Genomic DNA, 27880 nt, shown 5'->3' on the forward strand with positions numbered 1-27880 from the left:
TAAAGCTTCTAGATGCTCCTCTGGAAAAGCACAAGCTATTTGGTGCCTAATGCTTAGGATGTGTTGAAATCAATTGAGGAAAAGGCTAAATCAGTGCAAACAGTCAAGGATTTCCTCCAGGTTCAGCCACCAAGGTTCAGCAGGAATTGGCCTTCTAAGAATTGGTCCTTTCCGGACACTGACAAGTTTCAAAGGGGAAAAAACAGGCGTGCCCGAGGAAGAGGGCAATACAGAGGCTCCTACAGGGGACGCCAATGGCAACCGACTAATCAGAGAGGCGGCGCAGGGACTTCCCCTGCTCCACAGGGACAATCACAATGACTTGACTTTGACACCGCCGACCAAGGCTCAAAGAGAAGCACCTTTAGGCGGAAAATTATCCTTATTTTCAAACAATTGGCATATTTTAACAAAGGACAAATGGATTCTGGACATAATAGACCAAGGCTACAGGTTCCACTTCCATACTTTACCAACAAGACAAGGCATGCCAAACCTGCCACTAAATCAAAGGGTAGAGGCATTCGAACAAGTTTCAAAGCCGATACAAATCCAAGCAATAGAAAAGGTTCCTCCTCAGGAACAAGGCCAGGGTTTTTACTCAAGACTGTTCCTTGTTCCAAGAAAAGAAAAGCAATGGAGGCCTACTGGACTTGTCCGCTCTAAACACTTTTCTCATTGTACCAAAATTCAAAATGCTGACGCTACAGCAACTCCTTCCCATGCTGGGCAAGGGGTCTTGGCTGGTTACTCTGGACCTCAAGGAGGCATACCTGCATGTCCCAATCAGACACAGTTACAGAAGATACCTCAGATTTCTTGCAGGGTCAGAGCATTATCAATTCTCAGCATTGCCTTTTGGATTATCTACTGCGCCCAGAGTATTCACGAAATGCCTGGCATCAGTAATTGCACACTGCAGACTCCAGGGGATACAAATATACCCTTACCTGGACGACTGCCTTATACAAGCGGACAGCAAACAAGCCTTGACAAAAAACTTGAATTATGTCATTCACTTACTACAGGCTTTGGGATACACAGTCAACTTACAAAAATCAAGACTACTGCCATCCCAACAAATAATTTTTCTAGGAGCCAAACTAGACACAGAATCACAAATGGCTTACCTCACAGAAGAGAAGCAAGAACAATTATCACATTACTTCAAAAGCCTAGCAAAGCTCACTCAGATGACTGCAAGGAAAATCCTGCAGGCCCTGGGTTTCATGGCATCTTGCATTCTACTGATTCCACTGGCAAGACTACACATGAGAAAACTACAATGGTACCTAAAAAGTTTATGGTCTCAACACAGCCACAACTTAGAAGCAATTATCCCACTCATCCCATGTCTACAAAGGGAATTTTTGTGGTGGGCCCAAGCAAGCCAGTTAAACAAAGATATGCCTTTCAACAAACCTCAAACAAGCCAAACCATTACAACAGACGCCTCAGACCATGGATGGGGGGGCACACATGGAGGGCAGATGCATTCAAGGGCAATGGGCCCCCCAGGAATTACATCTACACATCAACCAAAAAGAGATGTTAGCAGTGATTCATGCAATCGAGGCCTTCGGAAAATACCTTCAACAGGGTCATCTGCTAATAAAGACAGACAACACCACTGTTATGTGGTACATAAACAAGCAGGGAGGTACTCATTCTTACCCCCTTTGCAGACTAACAATGACTCTTTGGGAAAAGTCACTGAAACTGAACATACAGCTGCAATCCCAGTTTGTTCCGGGCAGGGACAATGTTCTGGCGGACAGTCTAAGCAGAAACATCCTGGACCCGCACGAATGGATGTTGCATCCAGACATTTTTGCACAAATAACTCATGCATGGGGAAGGCCGGACATAGATCTCTTTGCCTCACACCTCAATCATCATCTGGAAAAGTTCTGCTCGAGGACACACCATCCACAAGCCTGGAGAATAGATGCTCTCTCATTTAGTTGGAATTCTCTAACAATTTATGCATTCCCACCTCTACCATTAATGACCAAGGTGTTACTGAAGATCAAAGCAGAGCAACCGAAGGGCATCTTAATAGCTCCAGATTGGCCAAGGCAGCACTGGTACCCATTACTAAGGAGCATAGCTTGCACAAAGTCGTGGCCCCTGCCTCTATGGCTTCTACTCTTGACTCCACACAATTACAGGACGGTTCATCCCAACCTGCAAACTCTGCAGCTGACAGCTTGGAGGGTTCCACGATCTCTTCCCATATCTCTCTCTCCGAGGAAGTACGACAGATATTATTGGAAGCACGCAGACCTTCCACCAGAAAGACTTCAGCCAAATGGAAGAGATTCAACATCTGGAATACCAACAGGGGACAGGATGTATCAGTAATGAGCATCCCACAGATACTGGAATACTTGGCAGAAATGCTGCATAATGGACTTTCCTATTCTTCCATAAAAATTCACGCTTCAGCAATTTCAGCAAAATACAACACTGATCCGCCTGTGTTTTCACATCCTTTGCTAAGACAATTTCTAAGAGGGATAAAGAATATCAAACCTCCCAGAAAACCACCAGTGCCTGCATGGGACCTCAACTTCGTGTTGGAAAAATTAACTCTTCCTCCTTTTGAACCAGCAGCTGCTTCAGAATTGCAATTTCTCTCCTGGAAAACAGTTTTCCTGTTGGCAATTACCTCAGCAAGAAGAGTTTCGGAGATACAGGCCCTCATGGCAGTACCTCCATTCCTCATTTTTCATCAGGACAGGGTTTCTTTAAGAACCAATCCTTCTTTTATGCCAAAAGTGATATCCAGGGTGTCTCTAAATCAAGCAATTCACCTGCCTACTTTCTTCCCTAATCCTCAAAATAAAGGGGAAAAGCTGCTGCACACTCTGGACATACACAGACAACTACGCTACTACTTGGACAGAACAAAGGCCAACAGAAAGTCTGATCAACTGTTTGTAGCTTACGCTCCTGGAGTGCAAGGAAAGGCAATTTCCAAACAATTTCAAAATGGATTGGACATGGCATCAGATTCTGTTATTCTTACCATGGAAAGGGTGTGCCAGCCAATATCGGGCCACACTCCACCAGAGCTACAGCCACCTCCACAGCCTTCCTAAGAGGGGGTGGCTACAAAGGACATTCTAGAAGCTGCTACATGGAGCTCCGTGCATACATTTTCCAAGCACTACAACCTGCCTTTATATTCCAGATCCCGAGCAGGCTTTGCTTCGGCAGTCCTGCAGGGCATTTTAGCTACACCATCCTTATGTTAGAGCCTACCACCCCCAGCTTGGCTATGGTATTCAACCCATATGTAAGGACTGCAGTTGCATTCTTGAAGGACATAGTACAGTTTTGTACCTACCATAAATGTAGATGTCCGATAGATATGCAACTGCAGTCAGGTTTTCCCTCCCTCCTACCCCTCTGTGTATTGGATCCACTTCCCTTCTTTTATACTTAGCTGGGGATATCTGTTATGGTGTATTTGTTTATTGCTATTGTGTGTGTCTGGAAATTTTATCCAGTTCTAAATTTAGCGTTCCTTGGAGGGCACCTGGTATCTGGGGCAAGAAACACTGAGGAAGATGGCGTCGGCTGATGCTTTTATACCGCAGCCGGTCTGACGTCGGGGTGGAGGCGACATCAGCCGACGCCGGACCCAGACTTTGGAATCCGGCCGACTGAGGGCTGCCTGAGGCAGGACAACCCATATGTAAGGACTGCAGTTGCATATCTATCGGACATCTACATTTATGGTAGGTACAAAACTGTACTTTGTGTACCTACCATAAATGTAGATGTTTGAGTGCTAATACAGCTGCAGTCCAGGTTTCCCTCCCTCCTTCCCCTCTTGGGATAGGCCTATTGGCTAACACCTCCTCATACAACTTGATTGGGGTATTCATTTATGGTGTATTTGCTTGCAACTACTGTTTTTTGATTATATTGCACTGCATTATTACATAAATTTATGTATTGTCTTCCTTCTGGGGGCACCTAACATCTGGGGCAAGAAAAACTGAAGAAAATGGCGTCGGCTGGTTCTTTTATACCCCTGTCGCACTGACGTCAGGGAAGAAGCGATGACAACCGACGCCAGACCTAGACTTTGGAATTCATCCGATCGAGGACCCGCCTGACGGCAGGAGAACCCATCTGTTATGACTGCAGCTGTATTAGCACTCTGACATCTACATTTATGGTAGGTACAAAACTGTACTTTCCTGATTCTCACCAGTTCCTTTATAAAAGCCATACTGCTGACCCAGAAACAATTTCACAGGGTCCCAAGAGAATTAAGGCCTCTACTGCTAAAAACCCTTTGCCTTCAGAAAGAGATTCTAGAGCATTAGAAAGGTGGGGGAAAAAGGTGTATACATCAGCCACTTTAACCAAGAGGGCATTAAACTGTCAATTTCATATGTTAAAATACCAACAGTTCTTGCTATCTCAGCTGAAAGGCAAAATGACACAAACAAAACAGCCAGACTTGAAAGAGTTGCAGGATTTGTTGCATGGAGCAGAACAAGTGGGGAAACATACCTTGCAGTGTGGTTTTGATGCTTTAGAGGCCTCATGCAGAGCTGCTGTCACGGTGTCTGTCATACGTAGACATGCTTGGCTCAAAGAGCAAACCTTACCAGATCATGTCAAAGCAAAGTTATTAGATGCACCACTACAAAAAGATGTATTGTTCGGTGCTAAAGCTGAGGAGGTACTAAAGAAAATGGAGGAAAAAGTGAAATCTATGCAAACAGTTAAAGATTTCTTGCAGGTGCAGCCTCCACGCTTCAGCAGAAACTGGCCTTCAAAAAATTGGTCCTTTCCAGCCACGGACAGACCCCAAAGGGGCAGATACAGACGCCCAAGGGGTAGAGGACAACCTCAAGGATCTTACAGAGCTAGACAGTGGCAATCACCAGCCCCCAGAGGTGGAGAAGATAGGCCACAGTCACTTAGAAAACAGATTTAATGACTTTCCCCTATGCCTGCCAAACAAAGATATAATGGCAGCTCCTTTGGGCGGAAAACTGGCCTTATTTTCAAAAAACTGGCACATTGTTACACAGGACAAATGGATTATGGATATTATAGACAGAGGCTACAAGTTCCACTTTCACACCCTTCCAAAAATGAGAGGCATGCCAAACCTGCCACAAAATCAATGGGCAGAGGCACAAAGGCAAATTTCCGCTCTCATGAATATGAAAGCAATTCAAGAGATACCTGCAAAAGAACAAGGTCAAGGTTTTTATTCAAGGCTATTTCTGGTACCAAGGAAGGACAAAAATTGGAGACCCATCTTAGACCTATCTATTCTAAACACATTTCTAGAGGTACGAAAATTCAAGATGCTCACATTACAGCAGCTTCTTCCCATGTTGGGCAAGGAGTCTTGGCTGGTAAAGTTGGACCTCAAGGAGGCATACCTGCATGTCCCTATCAGACAAGATTGCAGAAGATACCTCGGATTTCTTGCAGGTTCAACCCATTACCAATTCTCTGCATTGCCCTTTGGCTTATATACTGCGCCCAGAGTGTTTACGAAATGCCTGGCATCAGTAATTGCCTTCTGCAGACAACGAGGAATCCAAATCTACCCATATCTGGATGACTGCCTGATCCAAGCAGACAGAAAGGACCTTCTATTGCAACATCTGGCGTTTGTAATAAAACTGTTAAACTGCCTTGGGTACACAGTGAACAAAAAGAAATCAAAACTAATACCTTCTCAACAGATAATTTTCCTGGGTGCCAGCTTAAATACAACAACCCAGATGGCCTACCTCATGCCAGACAAACAAGGGCAACTCTCTCAACACTACAACAAAATGGCAACTTTAACCAGGCTAACTGCAAGGAAAATCCTGCAGGCTCTGGGGTTCATGGCATCTTGCATCCTACTAATACCATTTGCAAAGCTGCATATGAGGAAACTACAATGGTACCTAAAAAACTTATGGTCTCAGCACAGCCACAGCTTGGAAACAATTATACTTCTCATTCCATGCCTTCAATAGGAATTTTTGTGGTGGGCTCAAGCATGCCAAAGAAACACAGGTCTTCCTTTCTGTTTACCACAAGCAACTCAAGTCATCACAACAGACGCCTCAGACTATGCCTGGGGAGCACACATGGCAGGTCAGTGTATTCAGGGAAAATAGTCCCAAAAAGAGATGCACCTACACATCAACCAAAAGGAGATGCTAGCCGTACAAAATGCTCTTATGACCTTCAAAGACCTACTGCATCCAGGCCAGCTATTAATAAGGACAGACAACACCACAGTAATGTGGTATATAAACAAACAGGGGGGAACGCATTCATACCCCCTGTGCAGGCAAGCCATGACCCTGTGGAACACAGCACTGGAATTACAAATTCAACTACAGGCACAATTCCTGCCAGGGAAGGAAAACACACTGGCAGACAACTTAAGCAGAAATATGACAGACCCACACGAATGGAAGCTGCATCCTCAAGTCTTCTCAAAGATAACTCGGGCATGGGGACAGCCAGACATAGATCTATTTGCTACCCACAGAAATTACCAGTTGGAAAAATTCTGCTCAAGGACCTATCATCCACAGGCCTGGAAAGTGGACGCACTCTTGCAATTGGACAACATTGACAGTCTATGCCTTCCCGCCTCTACCTCTACTGGCCAAAGTCCTATTAAAAACCAGAGCAGAGAGGCCACAAATGATTCTCATTGCTCCAGACTGGCCACGACAGCACTGGTATCCTCTCCTAAAGAGCCTGTCACACTCACCACCATGGATCCTTCCTCAAGTTCCTCTTCTGTTGTCCCAACACAACTACAAGACCCTTCACAGCCAGCTCAGAACTCTAAATCTAGCTGCATGGAGAATACCTTAGTTTACCAAAAAACTCTCCTCTCCAAGGAGGTACAGGATGTCATCCTGGAGGCCAGGAGAACCCTCTACTAGAAAAACCTACTCCGCCAAATGGAAACTATTTTGCTCCTAGAATCAAGCAAAGGGTCAGAATCCTTGGGTAATAAATATACCACAGATTTTACAGTACCTAACTGAGATGTTAAACAGTGGCCTCTCCTTCTCTTCCATCAAGATCCACGCTTCAGCCATTTCAGCACAATACAATACGGATCCTCCTTTATTCTCACATCCTCTATTAAGGCAGTTCCTCAGAGGGGCTAAAAATATAAAACCCCCACGGAAACCACCAGCTCCAGCCTGGGACCTCAACTTCATATTGGAGAAGCTGATACTGCCTCCTTTTGAGCCGGCTTCTTCAGCAGAGCTACAATACTTGTCATGGAAAACAGCCTTCTGTCTGGCTATTACCTCAGCACGCAGAGTTTCGGAGCTACAGGCCCTCATGGCTGTGCAACCATTCATCATTTTCCATCAGGACAGGGTTTCCTTACGAACCAACCCTACCTTCATGCCAAAGGTAGTATCCAGTGTGGCTTTGAATCAGTCTATTCATTTACCTACCTTTTATCCAAATCCACAGAACAAAGGAGAGAGGCTACTACATTCCTTGGACATTCACAGGCAACATCGTTATTACTTGGACAGAACAAAGTCATTCAGAAAGTCTGAGCAGCTCGTTGTGTCCTATGCTACAGGTGCTCAAGGAAAGGCTATTTCCAAACAGACTATTTCAAAATGGATAGCCCACTGCATACACTTTTGTTATTCATTTCATGGAAAATCAGTGCCTGTATACATCAGATCCCACTCCACCAGGGCTACAGCTACCTCAGCAGCTTTCCTCAGGGGGGTCCCTACCAAGGACATTTTGGAAGCAGCTACTTGGAGTTCAGTGCACACTTTATCCAAGCACTACCACCTTCCACTATACTCAAAATCTAGAGCAGGCTTTGCCACAGCAGTCCTACAGGGCATTCTAGCCCCTCCTAATTCCGCTTAGTACCAGCCACCCTTAATTAGCTTTGGGATTCTACCCAAGTGTGATGACTGCAGCTGTATGCACGATGAACATAGTACAGTTTTGTACCTACCATAAATGTAGATGTTTGAGTGCGCATACAGCTGCAGTCCTGGTTACCCTCCCTCCATCCCCTCTTAGGACAGGGCGTATGACGAACACCTTTAACATACAACCTATTTGGGGTATTCCTTTATGGTGTATTTGCTTGCAACTACTGTTTTGATTTATCTACTTATGTATGTTTGCATGACTTCATGTTTTGCTTTCCTTTCTGGGGGCACCTGACATCTGGGGCAAGAAAAACTGAAGAAAATGGCGTCGGCTGCCTCTTTTATACCCGTGCCGCACTGACGTCAGGGAAGAAGCAACGACAACCGACGCCGGACCTAGACTTTGGAATTCGGCCGACCGAGGATCCGCCTGATGGCAGGATAACCCAAGTGTGATGACTGCAGCTGTATGCACACTCGAACATCTACATTTATGGTAGGTACAAAACTGTACTTTATCTTTCGAATCCTTGGCTATTTTTCTTTCAAAGTTAGCCTTGGATGATTTTGAGTGACCTTAGTTTCTTACTGATACTGATCAGGGATGTTTTTCCTTCTTGGGATTTGCTTTGTTTCTGAACTAGTTTCCTCCTTTTGTTGTATAACCTGTTTGTGGCAGGGGTCCACCAGACTGGTTTCCTTCTCTTAGGGGAGTGAGTCTTGGTTTTGCTTCTCTTAGGGGAGTGAGTCTTGGTTTTGCTAGAGATGGCATGATCCATGCATCCTTGTAGGTGCTCATAGAGTGCAATTGTAAAAGATTTTGCATCTTGGGCAGTGTTATCCTTTAGTGTGGGGGCTGTGAAACTTACCACCTCTGCCTTAAGTAAGGTGAAGTTTGCTTTAGAAAGGTTTTTCACTGTGGTTTCCTTGGATGGGGGTGGTGGTGGGGTGTGGACATCCAGGGTGATTAGTTTATGGTCTGATCTAACCAGTGACGGGTTGACCTCCGGTACGGAGCACCTGTCCCCCATGCTGGTGATGACCAGGTCCAATATGTTGTGGCCTCTGGTAGGAGAGTTTACCAGCTGATCCAGGTCCAATATGTTGCGGCCTCTGGTAGAAGAGTTTACCAGCTGATCCAGGCCATTTGAGTTGATAAATTCCAGGAAGCGCTGAGCCTGGGAGTTTGTACTCAAGTAGTTTTCCCAGTTAATGGTAGGGTAATTGAAATCTCCCAAGATCAGGGTGTTCAATAGGACCTTCATGTTTTCCAGTGTGTCCAGAAAGGCGGAGTGGTGGTCCTGGGTCATGGAGGGTGATCTGTAGCAGGCCACAATTTGCATTGCAGATTTGCGCGATGTTAGTTGCACATGGATGATCTCAGAATTATCATGCTGCGCCACTAACCTAGAGGTGTGGGTATCCTTGATGAATATGGATACACTCCCTCCTGTGTTTCGGTCTGTGTTCTGTGGCCGAAATGTGTGGTATGAGTTGTAGCCCAGTAGTGCTGGAGTGCTCTCTGGAGCCTTGCACCAGGTTTCAGTTACTGCACAGATGTCGACATTCTCCATACCAAGGAGTGCTTCGAGCACATGCATTTTGAGATTTAAACTCCTGGCATTGAGTAGCATAACCCTCAATTTTTTACTTGTGCTGTTTACAGAGATGGGTTTGAATTTTGAGCCTGGTCTAAAAAAGGCACTAAGCTGGCATCAAGAGCCTTGGCCAGTAATCAAAAGCCAAGGGGTGACAGGTGCAAGCCGTCTCTTGCGAAGCAACGTGGCTTGTCGAGCATGTCATCCCAGGCTGACTGACACTGGATCCCCTTTGAATGACACCAGAAGCTTAGCCAATTGTTGAAATTGATCATTTTTTCTTTATACTGAGGTATCATTCTTGGTGATGGCGGGATGCTACTCAGGGTCAGGATCATACCCGCCTGGGCTACATGATCAGAGAGCTCTTCCATGTCTCTTTTCATGTAGTCCAGGGAGGTATGACTGAGGTCATTCACACCAACATGAACAATGATAGTCATATTTGTACTTGTTCTGGAGTGACCTGAGTGCTTGTGTTATGTGGCAGATTCTGGCTCCCGTGTGTTAGGCATGTTATTTCACCTTAAAGGCTGTGATTGTGCGGCACACTGATTTTGTGTTGTCTGGTTTGTGACGGGAGGTGCAGGTTTTGTGGGTGTCTGCTTTGGAGCTCTCTGATGTTTTTGCAGGCTTTTATTTAGAGCCTCCGAGTATGATTTCATGTATTTGTGTATTTTTTGCCAGTGCTGGTTTAGTAGGTCTGTGTGAGGCTGGAGGTGTGGTTCAAGTGTTAACCTTCTCCTCATGACTGTTTTTTCTAGTCTTGAGTGGAGATACCATAGCCTCCAGTTTGGCTGTATAATTGCATCTCTCACGTATGCTAGTGTTTTGTGGTAGGAGGAGAGGGCTGTCTGTGTACATGAGGCAATTGTAACATTGCCTCAGGATACCCAGATTCACCAGCTGGACTGGAGAGTACACCTGAAGTTGCCCTTTGGTCATGCCTGAATAGTAGGGTGAGCTGCTTAGTCGCTTGGTTGGGGAGGGGTGGATAAAGAGCCTTGCCCTGCTGGGCAGTCAAGTGTCGGGGTATATTAGTGCTTGCTATTAGGTCTGAGCAAGTGCTGGACTGTAGGATGCTTTTTGAGTGCTTAGGTTAAGAGTTAGACTAGTTTCAAGTGAAAAACTGAAGAGGAGACTTAGTGGAGCTGGGAATAATTTAACCCTAGCTAACCGGTGCTGCCCAGCGCACAAAACCATGCAACGCGTTTTTTAAACTACTAACTTCTGGGCTGGAACCACACCTCCAGGGACAGATGGCTGCTCAAAGTTCCTCTCTCTCACAGATGAACAGAGAAACCTCCCTGTATCCAAGTAAGGTATGGACAACTCAGAAACTTGTAACACAGCCCTGAATTCAGAACTAGCCTGAAAACTGGACTATACTAGCTTAGAAAGGCGAGAAACAAGAAATTTATTTATTTATTTATTTTTTTTTAAAGATAAGGCAAAAACAGTAAAAAATTACACTTAAAACAGCTTTAAACGACTACAAGCGATCAGAAAAGGCTATCGCACTTTAGTGTGTAGCCTACAACAGTTAATTTGTTTAAACAAAAAACAACATTTTAAAAGTGCAGGCAGTCAAATAAGTACAGTATGTGAAAAAACAACCTTTTAAATCGCAATAAGTGCTGGAAAATCAGCGTTTAGGCAGAAAGCAGTTAAGTACAGCAAGAAAATACAGAAAACTGATACTCATTCACTCCAAAGTCTCTCTTTTAAGCTAGAAGGCTTATATCAGTTTAAGGCTTTCTAGTGCTTTCCAGTAGGTTAGTTACAGGAAAGATGGGAAACAAGCACAGATGTGGTCTTTTAAACCAGAAAGTTGAAAGAGATGGACAACTTCCTGAATGGTCAAACTACATTTCCTGGGCCAAGAACCACTCCTCTTGTGGTAGACAGGCTACCTAGTACTTACCACTTCCACTGATAAGCTAGAAGGCTGCACTCCAACACAAAGGCTTTGGGGGCTCAGAAGCTTACAAACAGTCCTGGCTACAACAAATCTGTACCTGGACTAGACTAGTTACGAGAAAGGTGGGGATCAAGCACAAACATGGGCTTTAAAACCAGAAAGTTGAAAGAGATGGAAAAAAACTTCCCAAACGGCCAATAAACTAAAATTTCTGGGTCAGAACCGCTTCTCTCCAACACAAAGTCTTGCAGGGCTCAGAAGCTTACCAACAGTCCTGGATAGAGCAACTCTGTATCTGGACTAGGCTAGTAACAGGAAAGGTGGGAAACCAGCGCAAGTGCAGCTTTTAAACCAGAAACTTGAAAGAGATGGGAAAAACTGCCCAAACGGCCAGTAGCTACAATTTCTGGGCCAGGAACCACTCCTCTTGTGGTAGATAGGCTATCTAATGCTTACCACTCCCATTGATAAGCTAGAAGGCTTCCCTCCAACACAGAAAGGCTTGGGGGGCTCAGAAGCTTACAAAGAGTCCTGGATACAGCAAATCTGTACCTGGACTAGACTAGTAATAGGAAAGGCAGGAAACAAGCAGAAACACAGGCTTTTGAACCAGAAGGTTGAAAGAGCCTCCCAAATGGCCAATAAACTATAATTTCTGGGCCAGAAACCTTTTCTCCTGTGTTAGATAAGCTACCTAGTGCTTTACCACACCACTACTGATAAGCTAGAGGGCCAACACAGAAAGGCTTGGGGGGCTCAGGATCTTGCAAACAGTCCTGGATAAAGCAAGTCTGTATCTGGACTAGATAAGTTGCAGGAAAGGCAGGAAACAAGCTAGGACTTTTCTGTAAAAAAAAAAAAAAAGCAGCTAAAACAGCAGTAAATAGAATTCAAATGCAGTGCAGGCTAGCACACGTATATCAATATTACGGCAAATACAGTTTAATTAAATGAAATGAAATTAACAAATAACTAAAAAACAAGTGCAGAAGGCATTAAATTAGAAGGCTACTAACAAGCAGTAATAAGTGCAGAGTAAGAACAACTGAACAGATAACAGCCCGCAGAACAGCAGCTAAGACCGTTACAGTAAGCGCAGCTGAATATATATATATATATATATATATATATATATATATATATATATATATATATATATATATATATATATATATATTTTTTTTTTTTTTTTTCTTGAGGGAGGGAACACAGCAGGATTGAGGCTACAGGGATTGTCCTTCTCAAATGCTCTCTTTGTACACAGAGTGCCTGAAATCAAAATATGATCTCACTGCACTCAGTTGACTGAGCAAATGAGATAGGCCCAGAAGGAGTATCCAAATGCAAACTTACAAGAGGGGCAGGCAATTTCAAAGCCACCAAGATTAACACCAAGACAAGAACAGGGAGGGTGGGTAGGAGAAACAGTGGAGACACGAGACAGAAAACAATACAGCACCACTATAAATAATAGGCAAGTGTATAGATACAACACAGTGCAAGTTAAGTGGCAAAATGTGTACTTATCAGTTTGAAGTAGACTTGCTGTGCAGAGTTGGATTCTATCAGCTTTCCAACATTTCACCGAAATGCAATCTGTATTGGAATTACAATGAAATGCACCTCAGGCAATGACTAACAGCTAGGATGTGATCTTCGAAGTGGTGAGAGAGGGTCATCTCCCACTCTGGGAGACCCACTGTTCTCACCCCTGCGGAAGCTCTCCCTGTCCCCACTGGCTCTGTTTCTGAGGCCTCTCTTCTACCACATAGGCAGCCGATCCCAGGAAGCATCCAGACTGTCCCATTTGTGGACCCCCCCAGAGAACTTCAGACACCTCCCTGAAGCATCCCACCAAGAAGGTTCCTCAGAAGAGACTGTGTAAGAGGAGGCACTTTGATTCTCTGGAGCAACCTGTCACCACTGACACTGATTTTGAGGAAGGAGAGGGGTCCACAAGATCTCCACTGGATGATGTCTCCTTTGGAGACATCTTAGAGATCCTCCGCTAGTGAGGTGGATGGTCTTCCCAAAACCCCTTCTGTGAGGATTCTGTGCTCTTGAAGGCTTTTGGGTCCAGTCCATCTACATTCTGGGTGCCTCCCCCTGCAGACGGCTCATTGAGTTGGTGACTTCTAGGGCATGGAAGGAACCATACACAGTAGATCCCATCCCCAAGCATGCAGACAATCTTGAGTGCTCCCCAGGACAAACCTTTTTGGATGAAGGGTATTCTAGTTGATGTTATGGTTGTTGCAGCAGCCACCAAAAAGGAGCTGTCCCAAGAGAGCTCCTCTTTTGATCCCCCTTACAGGGAGTCTTGGGCTTTTGGACAGATTTGGTAAAAGTTTACACCTCGGCCACTTTTTTTCTTGAGCACTAAACTATCTTTCCCATTTTATGAGGTAGAGGGACCTGGTCAAGGAACTCTCTAGATGTTCATCGTGTTTCACTGTTGCAGTCATTACACTTGGGTTATCCTGCTGGCAGGCTACCCGCAGCACAAAAACAAAGTCCTGGTCCAGCATCTGTTGCGGTCGCCTCTTCCCTGACGTCACTGCGCCAGGGGTATATAAGATGCAGCCGACGCCATTTTCTTCAGTCTTTCTTGTCGCACGGTGCCCGAAGCAAAAGCAGTTTGCAAGTGCCAGTCGGCCAACTCCTGAGATTTTCGAAATTGAATTTCAGATCTGAAGTCTTCAATAAAGCTAAGTACCCCATTGGGGAAACTTTTTTCTTGCTCCAGACCGATGTCAGAAAAAGTTAACAATTGTATTTCTTGTGGGAAGCAAATGCCTCATAAGGATTTTCATTCTTACTGTATTCCTTGCCTAGGCCCTGACCATGACGTTGCTAGTTGTCGGTTTTGTGCTAGATTTAACCAGCGCACTATTAAGCGTCGGTACGATTTTGCATTTCATTACTTTGGCCGAAGGTTTAACTATATAATGCCGTCGGAACAGCCGATGACTGGAGTTCATAAAAAGCGCAAGGAAAAAGAAAAGGACAGGCATCCGAGGTCCAAAACCGAAGACGAAATCTCTTCTAGGCCAGTCTCCGGTTTGCCGGTTCTCAGTGAGGCGCTTTCGCAGCCCCTGACACCCGCCACTTCAGAGCCACAGGCCACCTCCGACTCCCATGTGGAGACAGCTAAGCCTCTGGATACTCAAGGTATTGGGCCTTTGGAAACCAATTTCTCAGATGGGTCCAGAGCCGCTGAGCAGGCATCGGCTTCTGAGGGTGTTTTCAGACCTACTCAGCTTTATATCAAGCCAACTTCAGCATCCAAGACAAAGACTAAAACAGCTTTAACGACAAGGAAACAAGTACAGCATTCTCCAGGACAGACTTCCATGCCTAAGAAACAGATGCTCAAAATGGCCAAAGACCTAATTACTTTGATCAGGGGTTCCCATCCCCCTCCTGATAAGAGGCCTAGGCAAGACACTGAATATGATTCCTCTGATCAGGTTTCCATTTCCTCTGACTCCTCTTCAGAACAGGGATACTCTATTCCTCCCTATGAGGATTCTGATGCTGAAGAATCTATTCCTTCAGCTTCTCCTCCTGAGGATTATTCCTTTGGGGAAACCCTGCATACCATGAGGGAGCATTTCAACTGGGAGAGCCAAGATTACTCAGAATCAAAGAAAAGACTCAGAGACTTTCTTCTACTACCTCAGCACAGACCTCTTGCTATTCCACCTGTTCTAGACATTGTAGATGTATTTTCAGAGTCCAGACTGTCTCCCGATTCTACCTCCTGCACCTGTTAAGCCAGACAGACACTACAGGGTTCCAGATTCTCATAAATTTCTATATAAAAAACCCTGCTGCTGACCCAGAAACTATATCTCAGGGTCCCAAAGGGGTCGAGGCCTTTACTGCAAAAAACCCTGTCCCCTGAGATAGGGATTCAAGGGCACTGGGCAGATGGGGGAAAAAGTTTACACTTCTGCTAAGTTGGCTGTAAGGGCTTTAAATTGTCAGTTTCATATGCTTAAATATCAGCAATACTTAATGTCACTACTAAAACAGAAAATGTTGACAAACTCTGAATGTTCTGAGAACAAGGAAACGCAGGATTTATTGCATGCAGCTGAACAAGTGGGAAAGCATAATTTGCAATGTGGTTTTGATTCACTGGAGGCCTCTTGCAGGGCCGCTGGTACAGGTTCTGTCATTAGCAGGCATGCTTGGTTAAAGGAACAGAATCTGCCTGATCATGTTAAAGCAAAATTATTGGATGCTCCATTACAGCATGATAATTTGTTTGGTGTTAAAACAGAAGAGGTATTGAAGAAATTGGAGGATAAAGCTAAATCTATACAGATAGTAAAGGATTTCTTACAGGTACAGCCACCCGAATTTAGCAGGAACTGGCCGCCTAAGAATTGGTTCTTTCCAGTGTCAGACAGGCCACAAAGAGGCAGATACAGATGCCCTAGAGGCAGACAACAGCCCCAGGGCTCATACAGGCCCAAACAATGGCGTGCTTCTACCTCCAAAAGCAGACAAGACAAATCACAGCCATATAGGAAACAGTCCCAATGACTTCCCTCTGCCAATGCCAAGCACTTATCTTTTGACAGCACCCTTAGGGGGAAAGCTAGCACTTTTTTCAGAAAATTGGCACATGATCACCCAGGGTCTTAAATATAGTCTCTCAGGGCTACAGGTTCCACTTTCACACCCTTCCAAAGGCAAAATGACCTGCCACACAATCAATGGGCAGAGGTACAAAAACAAGTTTCATCTCTCATGAACATGAGGGCTATTCAGCCAGTGCCACAACAAGAGCAGGGACAAGGATTTTACTCAACTTTTCTTAGTACCAAGAAAGGACAAAGCCTGGAGACCAATTCTGGACCTGTCTGTTCTAAATACTTTTCTGAACGTTCCAAAATTCAAAATGTTGACTCTGCAGCAGCTTCTGCCCATGCTGGGCAAGAAGGCTTGGCTTGTAACTTTGGACCTCAGAGGCATACCTGCATGTCCCAATCAGACAATCTTGCAGAAGATACCTCAGATTCATAGCTGGCTCGATGCACTACCAATTCTTTGCACTGCCCTTTGGCTTATCTACTGCACCCAGGGTCTTCACAAAATGCCTGGCACCAGTAATTGCATTTTGCAGACAAAGAGGAATTCAAATATATCCATACTTGGAAGACTGCCTTATTCAAGCAGAGACTAAAGACATTCTACTAAAGCATCTGGCGTTTGTAAAAAGATTACTAATTTGCCTAGGGTACACAGTAAACGAAAAGAAATCAAAACTAGTACCCTCTCAAGAGATAATATTCCTGGATGCAAGCTTAAATACAACTGCCCAGATGGCTTATCTCACGCCAGACAAACAAAGGCAACTGACTTCTTACTTTGAAAGCATGGCAACAAAGACCCAGTTAAATGCAAGAAAAATTCTGCAGGTTCTGGGCTTCATGGCATCCTGCATTCTGCTAATTCCATATGCTAGACTGCATATGAGGAAGCTACAATGGTATTTAAAAAGTGTTTGGACTCAACTTTGCCACAGCCTGGAATCATTAATTTCACTCATTCCTTGCCTGCAACAGGAGTTTTGATGGTGTGCACAGGCCTGTCACCACAACAAGGGACAGCCATTCACTTTACCCACAGCCAGGCAAAAACAAACAACAGATGCATCAGATTATGCCTGGGGGGGGGGCCCACATGGCAGGAAAATGTATTCAGGGCACATGGCCCGCAAGCCAAAGGCATCTTCACATCAATCAAAAAGAGATGCTAGCTGTACAAAAATGCCCTGACAGCCTTCAAGGATCTACTTCATCCAGGACAGCTGCTGATAAGGACAGACAATACTACAGTCATGTGGTACATAAACAAGCAGGGAGGTACACATTCTTACCCCCTCTGCAGACAAGCCATGATTTTGTGGAACACAGCATTGACTTGCCAAGTACACCTGCAAGCACAATTCCTGCCAGGAAAAACAAATGCTCTGGCAGACGAACTAAGCAGAAACCTCATGGATCCTCACGAGTGGAAACTAGATCCACAAATATTCAACATAAGGAAATGGGGATGCCCAGACATAGATCTATTTGCCTCCCCTCACAACTGCCAACTACAGAGATTCTGCACAAGGATTTATCACAAAGAAGCATGGAAAGTGGATGCTTTGTCGTTCAGCTGGAACAACCTTACAGTATATGCCTTTCCTCCACTGCCTCTCCTCCCCAAGGTACTCCTCAAGGTCAGACAAGGGAAGCCACAAATGATGCTGATTGCCCCGGATTGGCCACGCCAGCACTGGTACCCAGTCCTAAGGAGCTTGTCTCAAGGCCCAGCCTGGACATTGCCTCAAATTCCTCATTTACTGACCCAACAAAATAATCGGATCCTGCACAGCCAGTTCAGAACCCTAAATCTAGCTGCATGGCGGATAGTGCAACCATTCCGAATACACCTCTCTCTAAAGTGGTTATGGATGTTATTTTGGAGGCCAGGAGGACCAGCACCAGAAAATCTTCTTCTGCAGAAAAATTGAAGAGATTCTGTGCTTGGAACCAGGCACAAGGAATTGGCACACTTGTACCAGATATCCCTCAGATTTTACAATACCTAACTGAGATGCTGGACAAAGGCCTATCCTTCTCATCAATTAAAATCCACGCCTCTGCCATTTCAGGTCATTACAATACGGACCCACCTATTTTTTCACATCCATTGCTTAGGCAGCACCTCAGAGGGGCCAAAAACATAAGACCTCCAAGGAGAGCACCAGTACCTGCATGGGGCCTCAATTTTGTCTTGGAAAAACTCACACTGCCTCCTTTTGAGCCAGCCAATAGAGCGAAGATAAAATTCTTATCATGAAAAATAGCTCTGCTCCTAGCAATAACTTCAGCAAGAAGAGTCTCAGTTACAGGCATTAATGGCAGTGGAACCTTTTTATTATCTTCCATCCGGACAGGGTTTCTCCAAGGACAAACCCAACATTTATGCCTAAGGTAGTGTCCAGTGTGGCTCTTAACCAAACCATTCATTTGCCTACTTTTTACCCAAACCCACAGAATAAAGGGGAGAGACTTCTGCATTTTTTGGACATACACAGACAGCTACGCTTCTACTTGGACAAAACTAAAGCTTTCAGAAAGACTGAGCAACTTTTAGTGGCATATACTGCAGGATCACAAGGAAAGGCCATCTCAAAGCAGACTATTTCAAAATGGATAGGACACTGCATTCGTTTATGCTATTCTCAACATGGCAAATCAGTGCCTAAGGGCATTAGACCACATTCGACCAGGGCAGCAGCCACTTCAGCAGCCTTCCACAGGGGAGTATCAACCAAGGATATTTTGGAGGCTGCAACTTTGACTTCAGTGCACACTTTCACTAAGCACTACCACTTACCTTTTTATTCTAAATCCAGAGCAGGCTTTGCCACTGCAGTTCTTCAGGTCCTCATAGCCACTCCTAATTCTATTTAGACCCAGCCACCCAACCTCAGCTTTGGTATTCAACCCAAGTGTAATGACTGCAACAGTGAAACACGATGAACATTGTACAGATGTCCTTCAAGAATGCAACTGCAGTCCTTTACATATGGGTTGTCCTGCCTCAGGCAGCCCTCGGTCGGCCGGATTCCAAAGTCTGGGTCCAGCGTCGGCTGATGTCTCCTCCTCCCCGACGTCAGAGCGGCCGGGGTATAAAAGCATCAGCCGACGCCATCTTCCTCAGTCTTTCTTGCCGCGCGGTGCCCGAAGCAGAAGCATTTGGCAAGTGCCGGTCGGTCAGCTCCTGTGTTTTACGTATCCGAAGTCATCAAAAAGCTAAGTACCCCGTTGGGTAACCTTTTCTTGCCTCAGCCGATGTCAGAAAAAACTGAAAAAGTTAATAACTGTTTGTCTTGTGGTAAACAAATACCTCATAAGGACTTCCATTCTTACTGCCTCCCCTGCCTTGGCCCAGACCACGACGTCTCAGCCTGTGCTGCCTGTGCTTGCTTCAATAAGCGCAAACTCGGGCGCCGGGCAGAGTTTGCTGAAGACTTTTTTGGCGATAAATTCTCTTGTACCATGCCGTCGGAACAACCGACACCACATATTTCCAAAAAACGGAAAGACCGGGACCAACATTCTCGGCCCGCGACTTCCACCGACACCACGCCAAAAACTACCGCGAGTGCATCGGTCTCTTCTGAGGCGGTTGTTCCACCGCTCCAGACCGACGACACCGCTTTACCGATCACTCCGGCCCCGGAGCCTGCGCCGGTTGTTTTTTCCTCCAGAAACTGAAGCCCAAGATTTGCCTGAGACCATACTGGTGGACAAGGTTACTCCAGCACGTGGGGCAGCTAGGCCCCCTATGTCTGTCTATCAAGACCTACACACGTGCTAAGGCTTCCAGCCAGGCCAAGTCTCACCCTCCTAAAGCTTTGCCTCAGCCCACTACTGATAAACAAATCATGACTTTAGCTGCAGATTTAATTTCCTTAATCAGAGGCTTCAAAAAGACACACCACAAAATAAGCAGTCAGAGCATGAGACCAAAAGAGAAGCAGCTTTAATCCATCACTCCTGTCCTGGTACCTCGGCAATTCGCCTTCAGTGGAACACATTTACAAACTTGCACATTCTCTTTTTATATATTCATCAATTAAGACAATCAATTAATTCATCAAACATTTTAACCCTATCAACACTGTGACAAAATCCAACATATATAACCATGTAAGTGTTACCTTGATATCAAAACTATTAAATACAATTTATATAATATGTTTAAATGAATCATGTCTTAAATAAATTATCACCATTATAGCATATGACATAAATACCAACATGCAGAAAATAGAAAATGAATAAATATATCCTAGTTGCAGTAGGATTCAAAAATTATTACACTGATAAATTTCATCCAATATCTAAATTCATCCCACCAGGAAATAGTGTGTGATACCCTATAATCATCCTTTGCTCAAGCTTGTTCAGAGTAGTTTTGAAATTTCCTGTGCAAAAATGAGGTCTGGCAAGCACACTAAATACAAAACTTTCACTACTACCATTATGTTTGTTACAAAAATGGGTAGCTACTGGGCTCTTCATATGACCCCTCCTAATGTCACTCAAATGTTCCAGGATGCGTACTTTAACCTTCCTAGTTGTCTGACCGATATGCCATAAAGGTGGGGTACAATCACATCCCAAAATGTATACTACACCAGAAGACATACACTCAAACCTTTCAAATGCCAAATACTTCCTTCCATTTATTTTAACCCCATGCATGTTTTTAATTTATCACAAACTGAGCATCGGCCACAACTATGCATCCCAACATTACTGTTATCCATGGGTTCCAGTTTCCTGTTTAACATTTCTTTTAAGTTAGGATACCTTTCATAAGAAAAGGTAATATGCTTTGGAAAAAGGCAACCAACTGTTAAATCTTCACATACAGCATGCCACAATCCTCTGATAATTTTTTCCATTGTGTCAAAAAAAATAGAATATCTAGACACAAAAAATATCTTATCTGATTCAGGTATACTCTCAAAGTCATGACTGTGCTCATGTCTATTCCTTCTTACTCTCTGAGTTCTACATAACCTCTGTTTTATTTCTAAAAGCTGGTTACAGTCATATCCTCGGGAGAGAAGTCTATCCATAGTCCCTTCACAAACCTCTTCACAGAGGGTTTTATCTGAGGTATTCCTCAGAACCCTTTTAATCTCCCCTTCTGGTAAGGCCTTAATCAAATGTGAAGGGTGCATACTGCTGGCATGCAAAAAGTTGTTGACCGCCGTAGGTTTCCTAAAAGGTTTGTATTGAACCAAACCATCTATCCCTACATAAAATTCCACATCTAAGTAAGAAATGTTGAGTGGTGATGTATGTGCTACAAATTGTAGCCCATGATAATTTTGATTCAGATCTTCCATGAACTGACTGAACAAAGAAATTTCATCCTTACAAATAAAAATTAAATCATCAATAATAACGTCTGTAAAATATGATGTTATTAACAAAAAAAGCATTCCGAAACATGAATTTTCTCAAACTCTCCCTTGTAAATCACTGCATAACTGGGTGCAAAAGCTGCACCCATAGCAGATCATTTTACTTGCAAAAAGAAATCTTTCTTCCACATAAAATAATTATGCATCAAACTAAATTCTAACAGACTTAACAAAAACATAGTACGAGGCCCTTCACCCATCATCTTTTGCATAGCTTCTAAACCCCACCTTTTATTGATGTTTGTATAAAGCGATACAACATCAACTGTTGCCCAATAATACTCTTCCTTCCACTTTAACCCCCTTAAAGCTGAACATACATCTTGAGTGTTCCTTACATGGGAACAAACTTTGGGAAGAAATTTCTTAGTGAAAGTCCAAAAAACAATTGACCTTCTCAACATAAGAACCAATGCCTGAAATGATGGGCCTTCCTGGTGGATTGACAATGTTTTTGTGAATCTTAGGAATAATATAAATGTATGGGTGACTGGGTTCTTTTACAGACAGTTTTTTCACATCTTTTCCAGTCAAAAAGCCTAGCCTTTCTCCCCTTTTCAACAGTTCAGTCAGTTCATCACAATATAACAACAAAGGGTTATTGTTCAATTTCACATAAGTATCTTCCAATACTAAATTATTAACAATGTCTTCATATTTTTCCATGTTCATCATAACCCAATTACCCCCCTTGTCGGCCGGTTTAATAGTCACTTTATCCAACTTTGTCCTAAACACCTTAAGAGCCAACCACTCATCTTTACTCAAATTAAAGACCTTTTCCTTCACACAAAATATTTTGTATGCTTGCTCAAGTTTAGAAAGCACAACATGCTCAAAAGCATTAATGGCCTGTGACTTTTTAGGAGGGTTAAAAGTACTGTCACCTGAAAAATGGGGCACCTCAATAAGTCCATAACCCCTCCCAAAAATTTCCTCATTACCAGTATCATCTTCCAAAGATTCAAGTGCATCAACATCCTCAGCCTGATCTAGTATTAAACTATCATGATCATAATCATATATACGCAAATTCAAGAGAGAATCATCTAAAAAAATTTCACCATCATTTGCAGAGCATTTTTCTTGCTCAAAAAAATGAACCTTCAAATTTAATTTACGTACAAAACTTTTAACATCCATAACTATATCTGCCAAAGAAGGCAGTCTGGTGGGTATGAACTTAGTCCCTTTTAACAAAACCCCAAGCATATCCTCAGACAAAATTTCATTAGAAAGGTTAACCACATTTGAACATACATTAATAGGGAAAGTATCACTGTGTTCAACATCATTAACATGTTCTAAACCTGATTCAAATTCATTATTAAAACCACGCATAAGCACAGTGTCAATATGATTTACAGTTCGAATACTTTCCACCAAACATCCTGAGTTAACATTAGTGGCGTCAACACAACTCACAACATTAGAATCCTTCACAATCTTGTCTTTAACAGTCGACCCCAGCCCCAGTCCCAAATTAGCATTAATGCTGTGTTTCAAATTCATAAAAGAACAAACATAGTCACCATTCGCAGAATTAAAGATGTCCTTCAAGGATGCATCTGCAGTCCTTACAAATGGGTTGTCCTGTCGTCAGGCAGCCCTTCGGTCAGCCGGATTCCAAAGTCTGGGTCTGGCCTCGGCTGGTGTTGCACTTCACCCGACGTCATAGCTGCAGTTCTTCGGGTATAAAGGCATCAGCCGACGCCATATTCCTCAGTCTTTCTTGCCGCGTGGCGCCCGAAGCAGAAGCTGTTTGCAAGTGCCGGTCGGTCAGAACCAGAAGATTACTACTACAAGTACCGAAGACTTCTAAAAAGCTAAGTACCCCGTTGGGGACTCTTTCTTGCCTCAGCCGATGTCAGAAAAAGTGAATAACTGTTTAAATTGTGGGAAACAAATACCTCATAAAGATTTCCACTCTTACTGCTTGCCTTGCTTAGGCCCAGACCACGACGTAGCAGCTTGTCTAGCCTGTGCTTCTTTCAACCGACGGACGCTTAGACGTCGGTCGGAATTTGCTGAAGAGTTTTTCGGCTCCGTTTTTGCTTACATTATGCCGTCGGATCCTCCGACTTCGCAAATTTCTAAAAAACGCAAGGAAAAGGACAGACACTCGCGGTCCGCGGTTTCGGCTGAAACCGCGGTTAAGCCAACCGCGAGTGTCTCTGTTTCGGCTGAAGAGTCCACGGTTCTTCCTTCGGCCGAAAGCTTGCCACTTACCGAGGCCTCATCCAGCTTGGCTGAATCTGCTACTGAAATCCCACCTGCTCTTGCAGGTTCACAGGATTTATCTGATACTATCCCTTTGGATATTTCTACCCCTGCACGTGGAGCTGCTAGGCCTCCTGCATCCATGTCAATTAAGGCCTTTGCCAGGGCTAAAGCAGCAAAAACTACCAAAACTGTGCCTGCTAAGACCCCCTCTCACAGGCCCAGTTCTAGTTCACAAATGCTTAGTCTAGCAGAGGATCTCATTTCTTTGATCCGGGGATCCTAACCACATCCAGACAGGGCCTCTCACCCACCTCCAGAGAAGAGGACTAGAGTAGAGCCCCTGAGCCAGTTTCTTCAGATGGCTCCTCTGATGAATCAGATAATTCTAACCCTCCAGAGGCCCCTTTTTTCTCCTTATGAGGACTCTGATGCAGAAGAGTCCATTCCTTCTGACTCTCCGCCTGAGGGTTATTGCTTTGCGGAAACCTTGCATGCTATGAGGGAACAATTTCAATGGCAGGGCCAGGATTTTTCAGACTCTAGGAAAAGGCTTAGAACCTTTTTGCATTTGCCACAGCATAGGCCTTTAGCCATTCCTCCAGTACTTACTGTTGTGGATGATGCTTTTAATGATGCTTGTACTGCTCCTGATTCTCTTCCTCCGGCCCCTGCTAAGCCCGATAGGTTCTACAGGGTTCCGGACACACATTATCATTTGTATAAGGCCCCTTTTGCTGACCCTGAAACTATCTCCCAGGGACCCAAAGCTGTAGCAGCTACCTCAAACAAAAACCCCCTCCCCTCTGAAAGGGAATCTAGGGCCTTAGAGAGATGGGGTAAAAAAGTTTACACTTCTGCTACTCTTTCAGCTAGGGCCTTGAACTGTCAATTCCACATGATTCAGTATCAGGAATTTATGTTAGACCAGTTAACTAAAAAACTGTCCTCGGATGAACAGACAAAAAATCTGTACAGGAAATGGTACATAACATTCAGCAGGTCACTAATCATTCCTTAAAATGCGGCTATGATGCACTGGAGGCTTCCTTTAGATCAGCCATGACTGGCACAGTGATCAGAAGACATGCATGGTTAAAAGAACAGTCCTTACCAGACCATGTTAAATCAAAGCTCCTAGATGCTTCCATGGATAAGCTCAATTTGTTTGGCTCCCCTGCACAGCAGGTGCTGAAGAAGGTGGAAGAGAAAGCAAAATCTGTCCAGACAGTCAAGGATTTCTTGCAGGTCCAGCCTCCAAGGTTTAGCAGGAACTGGCCTTCCAAGAATTGGTCCTTTCCAGACACCTCCAGAGCTCCGAGAGGCAGGAATAGATGTTCAAGAGGCAGGGGTCAATCCAGAGGTGCCTACAGGGGACGTCAGTGGCAGGCTAACAACCAGCGAGGTACAGCCACAGATCCAGCCACCACCACTTCCACAGGACAATCACAGTGACTTGGCTCTGGCACCGCCTACCAGGGAAAAACTAGAGGCACCCTTAGGCGAGAAGCTAGCCCTATTTTCAGTAAACTGGCATTACATCACAGGAGACAAAAGGATTTTACAGACAATAGACCAAGGTTACAGGTTTCATTTCCATACTCTACCAAGGAAGAGAGGAATGCCAAACCTACCTCCAAATCAGAAGACAGAAGCTCTAGAACAAATAACACACTTACTAAGGATGAGAGCTGTAGAAAGAGTACCATCTATGGAACAAGGGCAAGGATTTTACTCCAGACTCTTCCTGGTACCAAGAAAAGAAAACCAATGGAGACCTATTCTCGACCTGTCCGCTTTAAACACATACCTCATTGTTCCAAAATTCAAAATGCTGACCCTACAGCAGCTTCTTCCCATGCTGGGCAAGGAGTCTTGGCTGGTAACTCTAGATCTCAAGGAGGCATATCTGCACGTCCCCATACGACCAAATTGCAGAAGATACCTCAGATTTCTTGCAGGATCAGAGCATTATCAATTCTCAGCATTTCCCTTTGGCTTATCTACTGCGCCCAGAGTATTCACGAAATGCCTGGCATCAGTAATTGCTCATTGCAGGCTTCAGGGAATTCAAATTTACCCTTACCTGGACGACTGCCTGTTGCAAGCGGACAACATAAACAAATTTACAAAAGATTTGCAAAGGGTCATTCAACTACTACAAGCCCTGGGATACACAGTCAATATAAAAAAGTCAAGGCTGATACCATCCCAAAGGATAACCTTCTTGGGTGCAGATCTGGACACATCAAAACAAATGGCATTCCTGACAGTAGAAAAACAGGAGCAACTCCCTTTCTACTTCATGGCATTAACAAAACAGACAAAGAATAATCCACGACCTTGAAGAAAGGAACCAGAACTCTGCTAAAGTCCACAAGGCTGTATTTTTATTTCTGAAGTGTTAGGAGGGCTAGGTTATAACTCTCATACTTGACCCCCTTCATACTACAGCATCCCCACACAGCATATTAAATTACTGAACATCCACGGTTTTAGGATTCTGACTAATAAATCAAATTCTCTATGAAATGGTATATGGATGGGCATCAAAAATATCTCACGCACATTTTATTGCATGTCTTTATCAGTGCAAAGTAATAATAAAAGAAAAAGTTTTAACAATTCACTGACAATCCAAACACATCTTTAAGCATATTCCTTAACAATCTACAACCCCAACCAGACTTCAGACTTTTATGTTCTGAAACCTAGGAAACTGGTATTTTAAAATGTTTTTTATGATTAGTCATTTTTATTTAAGTGCAGATGTTGTTGCAAACATTTCATTTTTGAGTTGGTATAATGACTAACTTTTTAACATCCAACTCCAAAGCACCACACCTTAGTACTAGACTTACTAATTAATTAATTGTATAATTGCTAGGCTACTTAATGGAGGTTACTGCATACTGCATTTTGTTTTCACTTGATAAAGCTTAGGACTGCCTGAGCGCTTGTGTGATTTTATCTGTGATTTTTGGAATACTTCAGTGTGATTTTATCTGTGACTTTTGGAACACTTCAGAAATAAAAATACAGCCTTGTGGACTTTAGCAGAGTTCTGGTTCCTTTCTTCAAGGTCGTGGATTATTCTTTGCTTGTCTTTGGTTTTGTGCATTACTTCACTTGATCCTGTCTGCCATGGCCAATGGAGAAGAAACCTTTAACCCAGGAGAAACTCCTGAAATGCTGAAAAACACTACAAATGATCTTCCGGTGAGCAGAGCGAGTTCAACCAAGTACTGGTTGCACTCAAGGAGCTCACTAACTTGCTGAAACCCACCACGGCTGCTTCACCAGGGCTAGCTTGCAACCAGCAGCAAGCACTACAAAACAACTTTGGATTACCGTAATTGCGGACCCGGAAGAGGGTACAAGCTCCACTATATCCTCCACGGACATGTCTGGCTCGGATCCAAAAGAAACAACTTTACTCGTCGCCATGAAGCTACCAGAGCTCCTGAAACAAACGTACAACCAGGGACCAATGGAACTAGTAATCCTGCTCTGAAACATAGAAACAAGGATGTAAACTTTACAAAATGGGCTGGACAACGCTTCACCTTTTCTAAAGGTAGTAACAACACTAACAATTTTTCTAACTTTGATCAGAGCATGGACTTGTTCAAGGACAAATTATACTCCTTAAGGAGTACACAGCTAGAGATAGACTATTTGAATGAATGTCTGAGAGTAAAACGTGTCCCGAAAGGGCTACTTTTAAATTTCCAAACAATGTTCAGTATGGTACTGATTATTATTTTAACTTGTGTGAGATTTTGATAAAGCTGGATTGGAGATGTTGCATTTAATGGTAGGGAATATGAACTGAAAGCACAAGCATTAATGACTGAGCTAGACACTTTAAACAATGAGTTAACATCTAGTACTAATTTTAGTGCTTTTAAATCAAACTATGACAAGGTTTTTGATAATGTTGATGTTTTTTGTGATAAGATTCTTAACAGAAAACTAAGAAAATTAGAACGTGATCTCATCGAATACAGGGATGGCCTTGCCTACCCTAGCCCCAATGGTTACAATCAAACTTCTTCCACAGACAACACCACAAACACAGATAGGGCTAGTGACACATATGACAGACAAGAGGAACCCCTTAGAAGAAGTGAAAGGCTAGCAGAGAAGAACAGAAGGGGTACTAACAACCAGGATTTTCAGCAGAACCCGGCCAGACCGGGTTTGG

The 27880-nt window shown here is 43.9% G+C and overlaps 1 protein-coding gene across 1 annotated transcript in view; it reads left to right on the plus strand.

Moving 5' to 3' along the window:
- Window positions 1-27880, plus strand: part of STRIP1 (striatin interacting protein 1) — a gene marked incomplete in the record, with an annotated part of 820756 nt that overhangs the window by 204134 nt on the left and 588742 nt on the right. The window contains 1 exon segment of the mRNA XM_044076197.1: window positions 27645-27832. Coding sequence (XP_043932132.1) covers window positions 27645-27832 — 188 coding nt within the window.

The sequence above is a fragment of the Protopterus annectens genome, chromosome 7.part0 (assembly GCF_019279795.1).
Source record: "Protopterus annectens isolate FY-2018-M chromosome 7.part0, PAN1.0, whole genome shotgun sequence".
NCBI classification, from domain to species: Eukaryota; Metazoa; Chordata; order Ceratodontiformes; family Protopteridae; genus Protopterus; species Protopterus annectens.